This window comes from Echiichthys vipera (assembly GCF_963691815.1).
Source record: "Echiichthys vipera genome assembly, chromosome: 4".
In the NCBI taxonomy this organism is placed as follows: Eukaryota; Metazoa; Chordata; class Actinopteri; order Perciformes; family Trachinidae; genus Echiichthys; species Echiichthys vipera.
Genome location: NC_139829.1, coordinates 21,167,804 through 21,187,364, shown reverse-complemented (window position 1 = coordinate 21,187,364; position 19,561 = coordinate 21,167,804). Strand labels below are relative to the sequence as shown.

The following is a 19,561-nucleotide window of genomic DNA, read 5'->3' as shown; positions in this document are numbered from 1 at the left end:
CTGTAAAACTATGTCTGCAACACTCAAATCTAAAAATGTCCCCAAGAAGATAGAATTTATATTAATTTTCCTGAATTAAACCTAGAATGTTCTTTATAGAAGACATCTCAGAAATTAAGATGAAAGATACCTCTATGTCAGACAAAATGTACATGACCTCTGTATCAATAAAGAAATTTCAAATGGACACCGATAACACTTCCATTTTGTGAGATTTTATTTTCAACAACATAACCTTGACAAATTTGTAATACATTATATGCTACTGTTTATTTAAAAAAAAAAAGAGGAAGTCATAAGCAATATGTTTTTTTCTTTTCTTTCTTATAGTCTAGCATAGAATCCCGTCACTAAAGCCATTCATGTTGGTTGTGATATACTGAGAATGAGGCCAGTCAATAATCCCCCACCCCCCACCCCCCAGATCTGCATCAGTCACTCACCTTCCATTTCCAACATCCCCTTACCCCCACCCACATCAAAGCCAGGGCAAACCAAGCGGCTACATGCTTTCTCCAAAGGAAGTCATACAAAAAAGAGGAACACATGAAAGAAGCACAAAGTCCTAAAAATGTGGAATCTGGTGAGAATTTGTACAGGTGTGATCCCGGTACTGACCACTGTGGGGCAGTGCACATTTATCCATAAAGGTCATCGTCGTTGTCCTCATTGAACACTGGACCGCTGCCAGTTCCTCCTGAGCCATGGCTTGGACCACTGCCGCCTGTAGCACTGGAGGGAAACCTGGAAGAGAAAGAACAGTCAAGTCACCGTTTTTATAGGGAGACATTGATTTGGAAACTAGTATTTCTGGCAATTTTAGTACTTTAAGTGTTAAGTAGAAATCTTCTAGAGGCAGTGATTCAAGGAAAATCCCATGACTAATATGATAAAGCTTTTAGAAACATGGAGATTGTTTCTAAAAAGCTTTGTTTAGACAGAAGATCTAAATACACAGCTACCGATATGAAATGTCAGAAATGTACCTGAAGCTGCCAAAGCCGCGGCTCTGCTGCAGTGTCTGAGCAAACATCTCATATTTGCGAATGTCATTGTCACTGACGGAGCGACGAGCGAATCGCATTGCCTCCTCAAAGTGGTCCTTCCTGATCTCTGGCACAGGATCATCCTCTTCTACCTCCTGAAGAAAAAAAAAAGGGGGGGGGGAGATTCAGGACAGTTTTATTATTATTCAAAACTTCTGAAGCAGCAGTAGTGTGCAGATTAGGGGCTGGATACTCAATAGGTATTGACTGAAATAACCCAAGTGCCAAGTAGTATTGATACTTCTCCAGTCAAACAATACTTGAATTAAATCCTTTTTGTATCCAGATCTCGAAAAAAAAGACTGAAGCAGCTACAACCCATACAGTCTGTGGTTAGTTGGGAGTTCAGAGTGCATAGATGCTTCCAATCACATGATAGTTATTGAATGAAATAGAAAAAAACAGAATTACTGCCACATCAATACAAATCACCACAGTGAGATTCAACTGTGTCACCAATTCAATGTCTCCCCTTCTTTTCCTGAATTATGGCGCTGACAAATGGACAAACATTCTGCTGTTCCAGTTAAGTTGACCTTTATGATACAAGTTATGGCTATGGCCAAAAATGCATTGTGAGGTCACGGTGACGTTGACCTTTGACCGCCAAAATGTAATCAGTTCAACCTTGAGCCAAGTTGACATTTGTGCCAAACTTGAAGACATTTACTCGAGCTGGTTTTGAGATTCACAAGAATGGTATGGAAAAAAAAAAAAAAGAATTAGCAAGGGTCAGAAAGAACCAGCACTGACCATAGCTGACGGGTTGGTCTGCCTCTCCCTCTCTCTGCGGATCTCGTTCTCGATGCTCTCTCTGATGGCCAGCTTACAAGCCCGCTGGCAGATCTCTGTAAGATCGGCTCCAGAGAAGCCATTGGTCATCTTTGCCAGGTAGTCCAAGTCCACGTCCTAACAAGCAAATCACAAAATGTTAGAAATTATATAATGGTTCTCTTCCAGCAGAATTCAGATGTTTTTTCCCTCCAATCAGAATACTTTTCCCCCTTTGCATTATGCTCCTAAAGGAGATCTTCCAAGTTTTTATAAAGCAAACATGATATTTTTTAACATTAACTGGGAGTATATGAACACTTCATGTAAGAAGCAACATGGCAAGACACAAAAGAGACCCTTCTATTGACTGTATTTGACAGAAAGAAGTCCTGAAAATAAGAAACAATAAAAACTAAAACTACAACTATGAGTAGCAGCACTGTCACCTTGCTGATGGGGCTCTTGCGGAGGTTGGCTTTCAGGATGCTCATCCTGCTCTTCTCATCGGGCAGGGGGATGTAGATGAGCTGATCCAAACGGCCAGGTCTCAGGATGGCAGGGTCGATGATGTCAGGTCTGTTTGTGGCTCCAATGATGAAGACGTTTTTCTTGCTTGACATTCCATCCATCTCAGTCAGGATCTGGTTGATGACGCGGTCGGCCGCTCCACCACCATCTCCTACGTTGCCACCACGGGCCTTGGCTATGGAGTCCAACTCATCAAAGAAGAGAACGCATGGGGCTGCTTGACGAGCCTGGAAACATCACACGGACACAAAAATGAAGAAATTGAAAACGTGGTTATTGAAAATGATTTGTTCTAAACCTATGGCAGACACCCCTAATGGGGTGTTCACACAGAACGCGATAGAGGCAAATTGAGCGACAACTCTACATTGAAAAGCAATGTAAATGGCGCAATGACACGCGATTCAGGCGGAGGCAGCGCAAATGGAGCATCTGGCGCGACAAGACGCAGCCGAATTTAGTGTCTAGAGCGTCTGAAGCGGCGCGTATAAAGTTAAAAATATTGCGCTTTTCAGGTGACAACGCGCAGCGACAGCCAATCAGCGCTGAGATTGCGGTAAGCGTCATCAACGTTCTGAGACACCCAGGGGCTCACCAAAGCCACTATTGTTGAGAAACCAGTCTGTTCCTGTGGATATAATACATTATAATAGGATATAACTATGAACTGTGGATGGCAGTGACGTGCCTTTAGGCATCTATTCTGCCGGAAATCCAGAGGAAGGCGAAGAAAGCCGTCAGTGCGGAGTGAAGATGAGGAGACCGGGCAGCACCCTGTACGGCTTCGGAGGTCAAATCACTGACGGTCTGATCTCACTACAACACAACGGCTCTTAAGAGCCACACACTTCCTCTGAGAGCTCATTTCTGTTCTTTTAAAAGCATTCAGATCCCTGGTTAGCACTAGCATCACTTTCCATTTAGCACAGCAGCAGAGTAGGCTGAGCCGGGGTTTAGCTTCAGTTAGTTAGCTGCTATATGAGATAGAAGCGAATGAACCGATGATAAAAAATGTGACAAATGGGAGCAAGACGCGTGATACAAGCGTCTGAAGAGATTGTATTTGCGTTTGGTGTGAACACAACATTACATCATTCTAACCTTGTCAAAGATCTCTCTGACGTTGGCCTCAGACTCTCCAAACCACATGGTGAGCAGCTCAGGTCCTTTGATGGAGATGAAATTTGCCTGGCACTCATTGGCGATTGCTTTGGCCAACAGAGTCTTACCACAACCAGGGGGACCGTAGAACAGCACGCCTTTGGATGGGGTCATGCCAAACTTGAGGAACTTGTCTGGGTGCTCCACTGGGTACTGAAATTAAGGAGAGGGGGAAAAACAGGAAAAGTAAGAGGAAACATTCTAAATTTTAGATAAAATCTTACTTCTGGAAGGGGTTCATACCTGCACCAACTCCTGGAGCTCCCTCTTGACATCATCCAGACCTCCGATGTCCTCCCAGGTAATGTTGGGAACCTCGACAACTGTCTCCCTCAGTGCAGATGGGTTGCTCTGGCTCAGGGCCCACTGCAGGGAAGCATTGAGCATGTTAGTAAAGGCTCAGAAGGGCTACATAAGCCAATGGAAAACCTTTAACCTCACTATATACCAGAGGCCATATCAAAGCTCTTACCTTGAAGTCATCCATAGTAACAGCAAGTGAGTTCATGACTTCAGCATCAATGGTCTCATCCTCAAGGTCGATCAGGTCCATCTTCTTCCTGATGGCCTGCAGGGCAGCTTCAGAGCAGAGAGCAGCCAGATCTGCACCCACATGTCCATGGGTCTCATTGGCCACCTACATAAAAAGATAGATAGCACAATATTACTTTCCTGTCCAGATCATACACATACATACATACTCATCAAGTAGAACCATGAATACTGCTACTAGAGTGCAGTAACTTTAAATATGACGATGTGTTGTATTTGTGTATTTATTTACCAACTAATTAGATGTTTGTCATAAAATGGCAAATTAAACAAACACACTGGAACACTATATAAGAAATTGAGTGTACACTTGCAGCCCCTAATTTGATAGTATACCAGCGCAATGAAATAGTTAAAATTGCGACATATTCCATGCAAGTACAACAAATAATTAGATGCAATGTACGGTGTAGTTTTTAGGGCTGCCCCTGACCAAGAATATTCTTGGTTGAGCTGTTGTCGTCATTTAGAGCGATTAGTCGACTAATTGACGCATAGCCTCAGCGACTGAACAACATTAAACACACGTACATGTTTATGGTGGGATGTCATGTTTGTTGTTGACGAGTGATAGGCAAAGTTTTTCTTGCAAAGTTTGCATGTGACCTTCTTGGGGTTGTCCTTGTTCTTTTCAAAGTGATCCCATATTTTAGAAATCTTTGCCGACATAATTGGCTATTAATTATTAACTGTCTAACCACGATGTACTGCCAATGGAGCTGTCGTGTTTAAAAAAAAAAAACGTTGACAGTGAGCGAGTGTCACAACTTCCTGTATCTAGCCCTTCAAATAAAGCCCACCAGCCTTTTAGGGCAGTCGCCGGTCACAGATTTGCACAAGAAGTGGCTCCAAATGGGTTTTTTTTCCTGCGACCAATGGACCAATGAAATTTTGGTCAGCTAATGAGTTTTTGGTCGTCCAGTGCTTGGTCGACTATTTGGGGGTAGCCCTAGTAGTTTTACTTGGAACTTACAGGCAATAATAATAATCATCATCATCATCATGACTCAACCTCTCTTTAGAGAAGCAGGGTGTTGTGTTGCCACCTGACTGCAGGTAAATTATGTGTACAGACCTGTTCCAAGTCAACATCGTCAGCCAGTTTCATGTTCTTGGTGTGAATCTGGAGTATCTCCAATCTGCCAGTGGCGTCGGGGATGCCGATGTCCACTTCCCTATCAAAACGCCCTGGAGGTGGTAAAGGTTCAAAACACACACTTATTAGTTTCTACTGAAACAGGCTGAGAGCAAGAAGAAGTCCACAGAAATTATTACTTATTACCCCCCTCTCTCATGGTGTGGCTATAAACGTAACATTTCAGATTGTACAAGTTGTAAAGGTAACAGCTACATTTTACAATTCTTCAAGCTTCGATGAACGGACAAGATTCAATTCAAACCCTTTGTCAAGGCTATCGCAAACATCCCAACACGCGATTTAAAACTGCGCAGTGTTGTGAGAAACTGACCCACGAGTGAACTGCAGAGGCTACAAAATAAACAGCAGCCAGCAGTTTTAATCAGTGATGTGAAAACATCGAGCCATGCACAAAGGGCAGCTTCAGGCTGTATCACATAATGCTAGAGCTGCAAATAACATTTATTTTCATTGTTGATTATTTTCTCGATTTATCGATTAGTGGTTTGGTCTATGAAACGTCATAAAATTGTGAAAAATGTCGATCAGTGTTTCCCAAAGCCATAGAGGACATCCTCTGCGTCTTGTTTTGTCCACAATTCAAATAGATTCAGTTCCGTGTCATTGAGGAGAAAAAGAAACCAAAAAAAAAAATTTCACATTTAAGAAGCTGGAATCAGACTTATTTTTACTCAAACCAATTATCAAAGAAGCAGCTCTGTATAATACACAGTAACTGTAGACCTGTACTGACATCTTTTAGGTGCAAAACTAAACACTTCAGACCGCTATAAAAATCATTCTAGGAAGCAAGGCTATGTAAATGCAAAGCTATTAAGCTATTAAACATCTTTACATTGCTCTACTATTCTTTAATACAGATATGTTGTTGAAGATGTCAACACTTCAGTGCTGGCAAAAAAAAAGTTTTTCTCTGTTACTAGTTCTCAAGTACTGCAGTAAGTGAACACATGCTTAAAACAAACAATTTACCAAATCTCCTGAGAGCTGGGTCAATGCTGTTGGGTCTGTTGGTGGCAGCCATGACGATGACATGAGCTCTCTGTTTCAGGCCATCCATAAGAGTCAGCAGCTGGGAAACAATGCGCCTCTCCACCTCTCCATGAGTCTACAAAAAAACCCCACAATATACATAGTTGCTAAGCAATTCACGTTTCAAACGCTAGGATTACCAAATACTAAAACGAACAGAAATTTTACATGAATGGGACTAAATTTGTTTTTCCAACGTCTGGACAATAACCTTTTTTTTTAGGACATTCATAAATCATGAACAGACACTAATGTTGTCCAGCTATCCATTTAGTTTCCCTCTCTTCCCACTCACCTTCTCTCTCTTGGGGGCGATTGCATCAAGCTCATCAATAAAGATGATGGCAGGAGCATTCTTCTCTGCTTCCTCGAAGGCCTTTCTCAGGTTACTCTCGCTCTCTCCTGCCAGCTTGCTCATGATCTCAGGACCTAAAAACAGAAAGTCCAACATTCTGATCTAACCAATGAAGAACACCATAAAGCAACGACAAGGCAATGTCACTCAGTATTATCATATGGACTAGGAATAAGTGTCTACAGAACATAAATATTAGATGGGTGATCACACCATTAATCAGGAAGAAGAAAGCTCCCGTTTCATTGGCTACAGCTCTGGCAATCAATGTCTTTCCAGTTCCAGGGGGTCCATATAGCAGGATTCCACGTGGGGGCTGAAAGGGAGGGGAAAAATTACTGCCTTAATGACAAGATCATTGCACAATCTAAAAGAAAGTAGTACGTTTACTTCTTACGTTACTCTTGTGATTAAACACTTGAAATGTACTGTATATCAGACATACTAAACAGAAGATATTCAAAGGGACTTTATGTAAATTACACAGCAATATATGGCTAAAGTAAGTCAATATTTAGAAGGATTATTGTAGCACAACCCCTGTGTGCATAACAGTGAAAACAGGTGCATTTTATTTTGTAGAGATAGAATTGAGCCTGTGTAACTTAAAAAAACAGGTAAAGTTCTAAGTCTACAATGGAGGCCAAATGTGTTTACTTGTTCCTCCATGCAAATTAAAAAAAAAAAAAAAGAGTGCCTTACCTTTACTCCAATGGCCTTGAACAATGCGGGGTGTCTAAGAGGTAGCTCGACCATCTCTTTGATCTGAGCCAACTGCTTCCTCACTCCTCCAATGTCATCATAGCCCACCTCGTTCAGAGACTCTTCCTCATCCTGCATGTTCAAACACAAGATGTCCACTTTTCAATGCATTTCCTTTTGGGTAAAACATAACGGATCTACTCTGTGTACCTGCTACCCACCTCTCTCCTGATTGGCTCTCCCTCACAGTGGATAACTGTATCAGGGGCAACGATGCAGTAGGGAGAGGGGTCAGTCTCTACCACCTTGAACTCCACAGCACGCATGCCTCCCCTGACCAGGAAAATATCACCTTCACAGGGTAGAAAAAACAATGTTAGTTTTACCACTCTAACAGAGCTGAATGTTATACATTAAAACGTTTTCTCATGCACCTCACCTTTGCGGATTGGCCTGTAAGCTTCCAGGAAGTATGGCTTCAAGTAGACCTCAAACAGGTTGCCAGTAATTCCTTCTACTGTGTCATCTATTGGGAGGACGTGGATCCTCTTTCCATACTTCACATCAGGACATGGCTGAATGCTGAAGGAAATATTAGTCTTAACACAAATTCATTTTTAAAAAAGGGCTATGGAAAGAATTAAAGTTTGTGTCAAGTGTATGTTTTCCCCACCTGATCACATCACCCAGTCTGACCCTCAGATTGTTGCGGACAACCCTGTTCATTCGAACCTTTTCATCAGAACAGGTGTCATCAGACAGCACAATGCACACAGTCTCCCGCCGCTTCTTTCCCTTCATCAGCACAGTGTCTCCACGGAAGAGCTGCAGCTCGTCCATCTTGGTCTTAAGAGACATTAACCAAAGTTATTTTGTGAATCTCAGTGTTGGTTACATTTAAAATATTAAGATGCTGGATAGTAAATAAACTGATCACAGGGTTTAGAATTTGTAAATACATGAGCCATGCACAAAGTCTTCTGAATGTCTACCTGAGAGAGAGAGACCACACTGTTATCTTCATTGATGGATTCATCAACGATCAGTCTGTTGGGTCTGTTCTTCTGTTTCAGAATTGCAGTGGCTAGATCGTCATTTTTGGATCTATGAGGAGAAACAAATAAAACAGGTTGTAGGTGAAAAAAAATACCTCTTATTGTTCACCTTCAAGGAGGCATGCAGGCTCGACAATAACCAAGCCACTCAGGTTAGTGGGTAATTATGTATTAGAAAAATGTGTATACCACCATCAACTTATCTTCTCTACAGCAAATTAATGTTAGGTTTGGTAACTTAGTTGACTCTGCCTATGTTAAACCAAGCCCCTAAGGTGCTCTGTGAAACTTCTCAGTGTTTACTTTTTCCTGGTAAATCTATGTGGATTGGAAAACCCTTGCAGGGCAGCTTTCTGTGTTCAGGGGGTCAATATTTTAACTCCTTAGCCACAGAGGGCTAAATTAATTATTACTGGTATCGTAATAAACTCAAGATCAAACTGTGTCTGAAGAGAGATCAGGTATACTTAGTACGTTGTGTATTTATTTATTTTTACTATTGATTAAGTTTTGTATTGGCTGATCATGTATTTTACATGAGCACCTTTGAAAATACTAATTGCACATCAAGTTTTTATTATAAATGATGTGACGTATTTGTCAATTCTAGTAATCTAATATTATATTGCGTGTAAATCCTTAAGAATGAATGATGGATTGCTGTAGCCGTACGTGTAGCCAGGTCGTTCACATAACTCGCCCATTATTACCTGGGGACAATGTGTACAATCATGCGCCTATTCATAAATGCAGTCAAAAACTAACCAGCAGTTAACGTTAAGGTTCAACACATTACCAGAATAGTCTAGAAATGGTTTTGAAGTTTCTCTTTCATGTTGTTAGCATGCTAACGGTAGCATTGTAGCTAGAGATGACACAGCAAAAGAATTAGAAAAAAACTTTGTTGGTTAGCCAGGTGCCTCCACTTAAACGTCTAACGTTACAACGCCACCGTGACTTTAAATACACGAGGATGCGTTGCATGGATGAAGAAAGGCGGTTATAACACAGCTAACAGCGAGACAGACCTTAAGTAAATTGTCGATCATTTAGAATGAATAGCCCGTTAGCCTGCTAGCTTTGGTGCAGTGTGTGTGTAGAGATGCTATAGACATGAAGTTAGCTCGCCGGATCACGAGCGTTAACGGCTACTTTCATGTAACCGTTACAGTTTAAAACAAGTACCGTTCGATCTATAACGTCATTTGTTCCATTTACAGTTTGAAGCCACTCATGAAGACAGGCTGTTAGCCCACGGACAGGCCAACTTGTCGGTATGATGGTGGACGGCTTTGGCCTTGACACTGTTGCTAAGCTAACGTTAGCATTCAAACACGACAGCGATGACTGCGCTTTGTCAAGTCGCTGTCTATACACCGGGCTCGTTTAATACGGTTAACTGGCCGATGACAAGTGTCAACAAGTATTCGCGATAATACCCCAACTGTCAAGTGGATTTGCAATGTAAAGGTTTTTTTTTTAACCGTCGGGACAGAAGTGCGAAAGCTGAAGTGACTGACCCCGTTAGCCCTCCAGCTAGTGTTAGCAACTGAGCTAACTTTGATAAACTAACGTATTATGAGCTGGCGTTAGACATTTAAAGGGTGTTTGCTGGTACCCATTGATCAGAAAAACGAATTTTAAAAAGGCATATAATAGAGGTCTACTTACTCCCCTCCCGAGGCCATGGTCGTCCACCTGGATTGCTGTTAATAAATAAAGAAATTCTGGCCAAATGTTTCAAGAGGCTTAATCGGTTCTCGTTACTCAACGTTTCTCTGTGATTTCACACGAAAGAAGCAGCAGTTTCCGTGCTGTGCTTTACTATTATACTGTGAGCAGGACGCATCCCGGCGTTCCGATTGGCTGGAGTCTGCCGATCGAGATTCAGTAGCCAATGAATGAAGCTGGGGTGTGACGTCATCGAGAATAGTGTGGAAATTTGGCCAGTAACAAATGAGTGGGCTGTTCCTATTTTCACCAACTTTGCTCTGATTGGTCATTTGACACCGTCACCAAACTTTTGTCATCCAATCAATTTGCACCGCGTTGTTATTGAAAAATCGTATAGAAACATGAAATCTGTCTTTTACTCTTTGTCAAAATTGAATTTCGTAATTATTTTGAGTCCAAATTATTATTAATAAGAAAAGTATTTATACAGCTCACATATTACACGATTTTTTAAGGAAATGTGATTATATAGCCATACCTTTCAATTTAAAAACATGTCTATTTATTTACACAATATTTATTGTTTTAAGTACTCTCTTAAGTTTACTTATGTCCTCATAATATAAGATTGTAATGTTTATTGAAAGGAAAAATGACAGCCTTATATATTCTTTTTTTAAAATTATGCCAAAATTTTACATAATGTTTGTAAGAATTTGCAAATAAAGTTGTGAAAAAATAAGCATTTTACTCTTGATAAAAACACCAAATGCATATGTTTATATTAATAAGTGTGTTTTATTTGTAGGAGCAATCCATACAAACATTGATATAAATAGGCATTTTAGAGCAGCAACACAGTTTATGGATGTATCTTCTGAAGTAGTATGTATTGTGATTTAAATTGAAAGGCATAATCAGTTGTTAAAAAGTAACAGTCTGTATTACTCCTCCCTGGCAATTTTGTTTTCCTACAAGCCAGTTCAGACCCTTAGTATCCAAACTACAGTATGTCAAGTAATCTTCATTTCATGCATAAACCTCCTGCAAGGTTCACAGACCACACCACTTTCTCAGTCTCAAACACTGTAAACCCTTTCAACATGCTTTTTTTTACTGTTCCAGTAGCCCTCACTTGTTGTGAGTCTAGGTTTCAGCTCACAGGCCAGAGAAAGTTGATCCTGATCAGTAAGTGATAGGGTATTCTTTATTCTTCAGTAAGTGATAGGGTATTTTGTCTCTCTCTAGGCTGACCAGGTAGGCCCAAGTTCCTGTATTCTGCGGCGCAGCTCCTTTGAGTCCAACAGAGGGCCAGACTTGGGTTCCTGTAGGTACACGGGTAGACTCCTGCAACACAGAAGACATATACCAGTAAGAAGGATAATAACATACCAGCATAGTAAATATACAACAAGAGAATGATTAAACTACGCAGGGAAAGCATTTTATATATATTTTTTAATATCTTGTTCAGACATAGCATCTTAAATCAGCACATATTCAGATTGTGTCTATATCCAATTATGATAGTTCAGATGTGTCACCAGAATACACCTGAAATGCATTTGAGTAACCGCTTGTGATCAGATTTTCGGCTCCATGTTTACAGTTGTGTTCATCTATGGGGAAAATGTGTCCTCTGCTGAAGAGAAAAATGCACATTTGCACATGACCATCGTGACCAAACAGCTACAGAGAATGATAGTATTCTCTCTTTGATGCATGTCCCCAGGTGCAAGGCTATCATTGAGATTGCTAAACCTTTCTTTAATTATTATTAATGTATATAGTAGGTATTTTATCAATATGTACAGCGGTGAACAACTTAAAATAATGCATTTCTTATTGTTCCGGGGATTTAAAAGTTTTCTAACTTTATCACTCAAGTATATAGTAGTATAGTATAGTTCACATAGTGTGGTTGGGGATGCATCCCACCCCACCTCCTAATGTGACTACAATCAAACCTGACTACCCCACAGTGGGTTTTGGGCAAATTCACACACATATGTAGAGCTGTATTACCTGTAACCTGGTCACTCATGATGCATTTTGTGTGAACGGGGGTGGGAGTATGCACATACTGTATGACGTTCTATAAACCATAAATTTAATGCAGACAATGAATATATGACAGTGTCTTACTCTGCTGAGGATTGTGGGGTGAAGCTCCAGGTCTTTTCCCAACAAGCTGCTGCTTCCTGTTTCCTGCTGAGCCTCCACAGCACCTCACCGCACCACATCCCTGCACCCGCACACTCTGCCACAACACGTACAGTGTGATGAGGACTGACTCACTACAGTCCTACAGTACAGTCTTGTTGAATTGTTACATTTCTTGGCTCATATGTGTGCAGGACTCAAGAATAAGATGTGAAGATTGTAGCTAAAGTTACACTTTTTTAACTACCCGCTCCTCATTAAAGATGATATGTGGAAAATGAGTTTCCCTTTCATTCTGATCCTTTTGTTGTACTGCCATTACTAAACACTGTTAGTTCGAATTGTGGTTAAAATGCTTAGGTATAGGCCTAAAGTGCATATGACTGACTTTAACGTGCTCTACATAATGCATTGGGATTAATCCTGTGTCAAAAATAGCTTCAAACTCTGCTGTTTATATCACTAAGGTACAGCTGTGGTGTGTATACCTGGTGATGCCTGCATGCTGAGCTGGAGGTCTCTCAGTGCCTCTCTCAGTTGGTCTGTCTGGGTGAAGCTGATGCCCCTACCAGCTAGTGAAAGCCCCTTCAGCCTCTGGAGGATGAATAGATCTGTTCCCTGCTTGTCAACCATATCTGCACTGGGAATCTGTGGTTGGAAACCTGTATTTGAACGATCAACACAAACACATTAGAATGTAACAGTAGCTGTAGGGTGTGTAAAAAAGGGCAATTTATCGCCAAAGTATCAAAAAAAGTCTGAAAAGTAGTCACCTCTCTTTTTAAAGCGCACCTTTACCAGCAGGTTGAAACACCTGGAATGTAGAGTACAAGCTTATGTGTTTTTTTATCATCCGTAAAGCTGATGAGAGAAACAAAGCCAATTTCATTTTACAGACCTTGTGTAGTGGGTCACAGCTTGTTTCCAGTCCATGAGGTGAGCGTGGCAGTGACCCTGGAGGAGGTAGGCAGCCCCCGCCCAGAGCAGCATCGACACCTTATCTTCACTCTCCGCAAACTGAGCCCCTGTCTCGGCCTCACACTTCTCCTCTGGCTCTTCCAACACCACCTTTTCTGGCAGCAGCTCCAGTGTTGTAGCGATGACTTCGTCGCACAAAGCCGCGCAATCAGCGGGCCGTCTGGCCATGAGCAAGGCAGCGCCAGCCTGCAGGTAAAGCTCAGGCAACCTGGGGAGGGAAGGGCCGTCAGCATGGACCTAAGAGAGAGAGACATACAGCAAACAGATGTCAAAAATGTGTTAGTAAAGTATTCTTCCCCGGGCTAAATATATTATGACTTCTCACAAATGAGCTCATAGCATATATACTCTATAGCAGGGCTGCCCAATCCTGCTCCTGGAGGGCCACTGCCCTGTATGTTTTAGGTTTCTCCCTGCTCTAACAAACTTGAGTCTAACTATTTTTAAACCTGTGATAAGCTTCTTCAGCTGCTTGATAAGGAGCACATCATTAGAATCAGGTTTGTTAGAGCAGAGAGAATCCTAAAGCATGCAGGACAGTGGCCCTCCAGGAGCAGGGTTGGGCAGCCCTGCTCTTTACTTTAAGCTCATTGTTAAATTATGCAGCATCTATTAGTGTTTTCAGTCTTACTCCATGGTGATCTTCCGAGTGAAGAGCAGTTAGCAGGTCCAAATAATATTCCACACCCTCTGACACCCTAATGAAAAAGCACCCATTTAACAACAATAATGTGCACTATATTTTTGCTTCTCCATCTATGTATTGTGACATTTAGCAGTGGTCAGGTGCCAGTAAAAAACAAAAACAAAGTGCAGGTTCTTCTCACCTCCCATGGAGTACACACCTCAGAGCCAGACTGTGAAGGACAGAGAGGGCAGAGGGAACTGAGAGCAGGCTGCTCAGTGATTGGCTGTTCAGTAGTATGGACAGGGAGAGGACATGAGTACCAGGCTCTGTGGCAGAGGGCAACAGCAAAGTCTGTGGGACAACAAAGGCTTCATGTTTCAGTATGCAGGCCTACAATCACATGAATATGTGTCAGTGTCACATTTGTTTTCATGTGGCTTTTTGGCTCTCCTGCTGAGGGCTACTGTACCACAACAAAAGCAGTGAATATTTCTGACTTTAAAAATAATCTATCTACATATACAAGACAAACATATAGACATATTTTACAGGCATTTGGCATCTTTTTTTTGCCTTCCCTGAATGCACTGTACACTTGTGCGACTCACCGAGTGCAACAAACGAAGAGCTTGTATCTCAGCCTGTGTGTTGCCGAGCTGTCTGTAGATGAGCATGCTCCGGTACAGAGCGCACACACACCTGGAGTCCGTCTCCAGTGCCTTCCTGTAACACTGCAAGGCCATCTGTGGGCGGCTCTGGAGTCAAAATGCAAACAAACAGACACACTCACTGCATTCAAATGCTCAAACCTGTTGTACCAATACACAATAGATGACAGTTTTCTGTTTGTGTAGACTCTGTCTGCGTGTGTACCATATGGGCGAGGCAAGAGCCTGATAGGAGGTGCGTGTATGCTATTAGAGTTTTGGGAGCAGGCAGGGAGGACGCTGTCTTTAGACCTGACAGAGCTTCTGAACTCCGGCCCTCACTCAATCTTTCTGCACCTTAATGAAACATGAAGAGCAGAGCAAAACACAGGATTAATTACTCAATACAAACTACACAAGGAGTCAGATAATATTTTTCCTGTACTACTACTGCTACTACTGATTTGTCTACCTCATGTTCTATTTTGGTGGCATCCATGCATCAAAAGTGAACAGATCACACTAAGGTGAAATATGCATTTAAGCAGAAATAAAGACATTAACTCTATGCTTAAGCTTCATACTATATTTTAGTCTGGTCGCTGCAAGCTGTATCTCGTCCTTCCACGTGCGTTAACGTTAAGCATGAGTGTTGCTGACCTTGGGCAATGAAAGTGCAGATCTGTAATAATTCAATAAGCCTTCTTGGGTCCATCACCAGTAGTGGAATGTTAGAGGACTTTCCCTTCGACTCGCTCCTCCCTTCATCCCCAACTCCATTAGAGAGAGTCTCAAACAAAGAGAACAGCTCATCCTGCACCACAAGAAAACATACAGTATAGTTTTACAGTACCCTCACACAGCTGGGAGGCCGGACACTGTTGCATGCTGGCAAATATAAATTTTCTCACAGACAGGAAAATAAATATTTGCATTTCTTCATGTTTTTCTTCAAACAAACAAAAAATACAACATAAAGAGTATAAATCCAACAGTTCCAAGACGGGACATGATATAAAAAGGAAGTAGACGGCAGCATGCCCTGACCACCCACATGATGAGTAAAATAAAAGCTTTTGAATCAGTAGCACATATCCATATCATATGGCCTGTCGGATGGTTACGTCCCATACAAATCATGATGAGTTAACCTTGGAAGCTAACTTAGACTATTGTTTTAGAGGACTCTGTACAGTGGTACACCAGAGGCTAAATGACAGGCATATAATTAACCAAATAATTAACAAACTGGACAGCATGGGTAGATGCAGCAGAGTCGCCGTAAACCACACTAAACAAAACAGGATTCTACCTGAAATTCTTGTATAGTGTTAAGCCGGTAAGTGGACAGCCATATTGCCCACTGCAGACAGAGAAGGTTCAGTACACAGGGATTCGAAGCTGTATTTCCAATTGATTTGAGAACTGTTCTCCAAAGCACAGTAGGGTCTGAAGCAACATGGTCAGTCCCTGTCATCTGTAGAACTGTAGGGAACGAGAGAAGGCTGGAACAGTCAGCGTTGAGCGAATGTATGGCATCTACATTTATGGTCATCGTTTCACAACGCAGGCCTACCTCTCTCTGTGGCGTGTGTCAGGAGCAGCTCAGCCTCTGAGAACTGAGACAGAGCCGTGGAGCACACACAGGCATTATACACCACCGCCAGCTCCAACCGTGAGTGATCCGCAAGAGGAGGAATACCTAGAGGAGAGCGACACACAGAAAGGAAAGGAGGGAGATAGAAGACACATTAATGTTACAACTTAGCTCTCCATCATAACAAACTAGGCCTTTGTATTATGAAGGAGATGGAGCACCTTGGATTTTCCTTAAAAGTTTTTGAAACTCAGAGGAACACCGTCTCAGATGGGTCTTGTTCTGATCTCCTCCTCCTTCTTGCTGCTGAAACAATGAAGTCAAAGCACAGTGGTAATTATCGCATGTATTTAATGGTTTACTTTAGTACAATGTAGTTTGTACTTTATGTTAGTGTTTTCATTTAATGCTACTCCACATTGATACACTATAATTGAGATGGAACTACTTAGAGTGCTTCTTACACCTTAACATTTCTTATATATCGTTTTAAGTTACATCTCAAAAAGATTGTATATACAAAACATATAATACGTTTTTAATCATCTGTATGGATTACTGTACCCAATACATTTGTTAATATCAGCTCCATCTCAACCAGCTAAAACATTTAAATGCTTTTTAGATGTTAATAAATCCGTAATAATAAAATTGAAATGTAATATAATGTTTATGAAGGTACTTCCATACTTAAAAACTTTGAATGCAGGACTTTATACTAGGGTATCGACACATTGACTTAATGTTAATTATTAAGAGAAATTAGGCTTCTTCCACCTCTGGTTATTTTTTGGTTCAGCTAAAACAATCAATAAATCAAACACAATGGTTTCTTTATTAACGGTATAAGTATACTTTCATGGCTGCAGATCTGGGTGGGGACTAAGGGGATATGTCTGCCCCAATTTCTCAAAAACATTATTTAAAAAAAATGAACAAATATATTTTCAGAGTTATAGAGACGAGAAGAGTTAAAGAGACGAGAAGAGTTAAAGAGACGAGAAGAGTTAAAGAGACGAGAAGAGTTATACAGACGAGAAGAGTTATACAGAAGAGAAGAGTTAAACAGACCAGAAGAGTTATACAGATAAGAAGAGTTATACAGAAGAGAAGAGTTATACAGAAGAGAAGAGTTATACAGAAGAGAAGAGTTATACAGAAGAGAAGAGTTATACAGACCAGAAGAGTTATACAGAAGAGAAGAGTTATACAGACGAGAAGAGTTAAACAGACGAGAAGAGTTATACAGATGAGAAGAGTTATACAGACGAGAAGAGTTAAACAGACGAGAAGAGTTATACAGAAGAGAAGAGTTATACAGATAAGAAGAGTTATACAGAAGAGAAGAGTTATACAGAAGAGAAGAGTTATACAGAAGAGAAGAGTTATACAGATAAGAAGAGTTTTACAGAAGAGAAGAGTTATACAGAAGAGAAGAGTTATACAGATAAGAAGAGTTATACAGAAGAGAAGAGTTATACAGAAGAGAAGAGTTAAACAGACGAGAAGAGTTATACAGATAAGAAGAGTTATACAGATAAGAAGAGTTATACAGAAGAGAAGAGTTATACAGAAGAGAAGAGTTATACAGACGAGTTATTCAGATGAGAAGAGTTATACAGAAGAGAAGAGTTATACAGATAAGAAGAGTTATACAGAAGAGAAGAGTTATACAGAAGAGAAGAGTTATACAGAAGAGAAGAGTTAAACAGACGAGAAGAGTTATACAGATAAGAAGAGTTATACAGATAAGAAGAGTTATACAGATAAGAAGAGTTATACAGATAAGAAGAGTTAAACAGATAAGAAGAGTTATACAGAAGAGAAGAGTTATACAGACGAGTTATTCAGATGAGAAGAGTTATACAGATAAGAAGAGTTATACAGATAAGAAGAGTTATACAGATAAGAAGAGTTATACAGAAGAGAAGAGTTATACAGACGAGTTATTCAGATGAGAAGAGTTATACAGATAAGAAGAGTTATACAGAAGAGAAGAGTTATACAGATAAGAAGAGTTATATACTGAGAGTCCTGGAAAATAACAGATGAAAACAAACAAGGAATAATTTTATATACATTTATGTAAAATAATCAGATATTTCTGGGTCAACTGGTGTTCTGTTTTTTATTAACTGTTTGCCTGCATTGTAAAAACATGATCAGTTAGTATACACAGCTTGGTTAGGGCTTCATATTTTGATATTCATCCATATAAATATGGATATATAATCATGCTGAAAGTAGTGAAGAATTGGAGGTGAGCAGAGGTTACATGAGACCCTTATAATTATGATTTACTAATATAACAGTTAAGTAAGCAGCGATACGTGCCGTTTAGGACAATTAAAAAAGAAAGGTAAGCACAGTAAATGATCCCTGTGCAGTACTTTCTGAATGATATGGTGAGCCTCTATTAGGTTGTGATCTATGGGGGCATGGTATGAGTTGCATACGGGCAAAAAGAAACAAGCAAGGATTAAACGCTGATTTTTACACGGGCATAATATAACGCCAAATGAACGTTACCGTATTTACCGTAATATTGTTGTAGAGGCTGACTTTAACCACTGAAAAAAACAGAAACCGAACTGCTCACTTCCTACCTTACATCTGTTCACCAGCTCGTTGTTTTCTTGGATCCATCTATCTAATAAAGAAAGTGTTTGATACATTTTAGCAGACATTACATCGCTGTTGTGCGAGGAAGAACAGTGTATTTCCTTTGAACTTTCCCTCGTTTGCCACAGGGGACTGAACAGGAAGTAAACATGAGCGAGGTGAGCGCGGTGCTGCCCCCTGTGGACACACAGGGAACGACAACAGCAGTCTGCTGACTGTCCAGCAGGTGGTGCTGTGACAGAGGCAAGTTCACTTGTGTTCTGGAAACTTCAATTTTCTGGATTTTCTTTCCTCCAACAATGAACAATATGTCATTAATTTGCTCATTATTCTATTAATTTCTTGAGGAAATTAACACATTATATTGCCCTAAAACAGACAGAACTGAGCATATGTTTAATACCATCACGTTTAGGCAAACTCTTCAACATCATGCCTAATTTAGAGAATCGATTGTGTTCATATGCAGGCTATCTTATCTGTGTTTTAGTTTTAGTTTTTTACTTTGTCTGCATCATAGCCTCCTGCAGTTGTGTTTAGTTATCTTTATAACCCTTCAAATAACGTTCATGACTGCACAACTTTCATGTGTTCAGTTTGACTGCGTTCGCTCCTTGTCAAAATCAGCATTGGCAACGGTGGCACACTCCCATAATCACATACACGCACACATACAGGACTAAAGCTAGTAAATGTAAGCAAAAGGCTGTAATTATATTGCAGCTGAGTCATCCTTGAGACTGCCAGGACAGCCATTTTTTTTAGTTGTCCCTCCCAAGGTGACTCCTCTCCTCTCCTCTAGTCTCCTCTCCTCTCCTCTCCTCTCCTCTCCTCTCCTCTCCTCTCCTCTCCTCTCCTCTCCTCTCCTCTAGTCTCCTCTAGTCTCCT

At 40.8% G+C, this 19,561-nt stretch overlaps 2 protein-coding genes across 2 annotated transcripts; both read right to left on the bottom strand.

Annotated features, from left to right (window-relative positions):
• Positions 1-454: 454 nt before the first annotated feature.
• vcp (valosin containing protein) lies at positions 455-10,155 on the bottom strand. Its single transcript, XM_083911935.1, has 17 exons — positions 10,036-10,155; positions 8,302-8,413; positions 7,983-8,155; positions 7,749-7,891; positions 7,531-7,661; positions 7,310-7,441; positions 6,821-6,923; positions 6,548-6,681; positions 6,193-6,328; positions 5,137-5,249; positions 3,982-4,146; positions 3,753-3,875; positions 3,450-3,662; positions 2,267-2,575; positions 1,800-1,955; positions 987-1,141; positions 455-744 (listed from the first exon to the last, which is right to left on the bottom strand). The coding sequence occupies exons 1-17, from the start codon at positions 10,050-10,052 to the stop codon at positions 639-641; spliced, it is 2,421 nt and encodes an 806-aa protein (XP_083768061.1). The 5' UTR covers positions 10,053-10,155; the 3' UTR covers positions 455-638.
• A 949-nt stretch (positions 10,156-11,104) lies between these two features.
• fancg (FA complementation group G) lies at positions 11,105-18,726 on the bottom strand (the record flags this gene model as incomplete). The annotated part of the gene is made up of 14 exons (XM_083912069.1): positions 11,105-11,385; positions 12,184-12,298; positions 12,690-12,863; positions 12,975-13,015; positions 13,100-13,416; positions 13,811-13,877; positions 14,007-14,158; positions 14,416-14,562; positions 14,681-14,801; positions 15,093-15,268; positions 15,767-15,939; positions 16,031-16,156; positions 16,273-16,357; positions 18,658-18,726. The coding sequence occupies 14 exons, from the start codon at positions 18,724-18,726 to the stop codon at positions 11,283-11,285; spliced, it is 1,866 nt and encodes a 621-aa protein (XP_083768195.1). The 3' UTR covers positions 11,105-11,282.
• Positions 18,727-19,561: the final 835 nt, after the last annotated feature.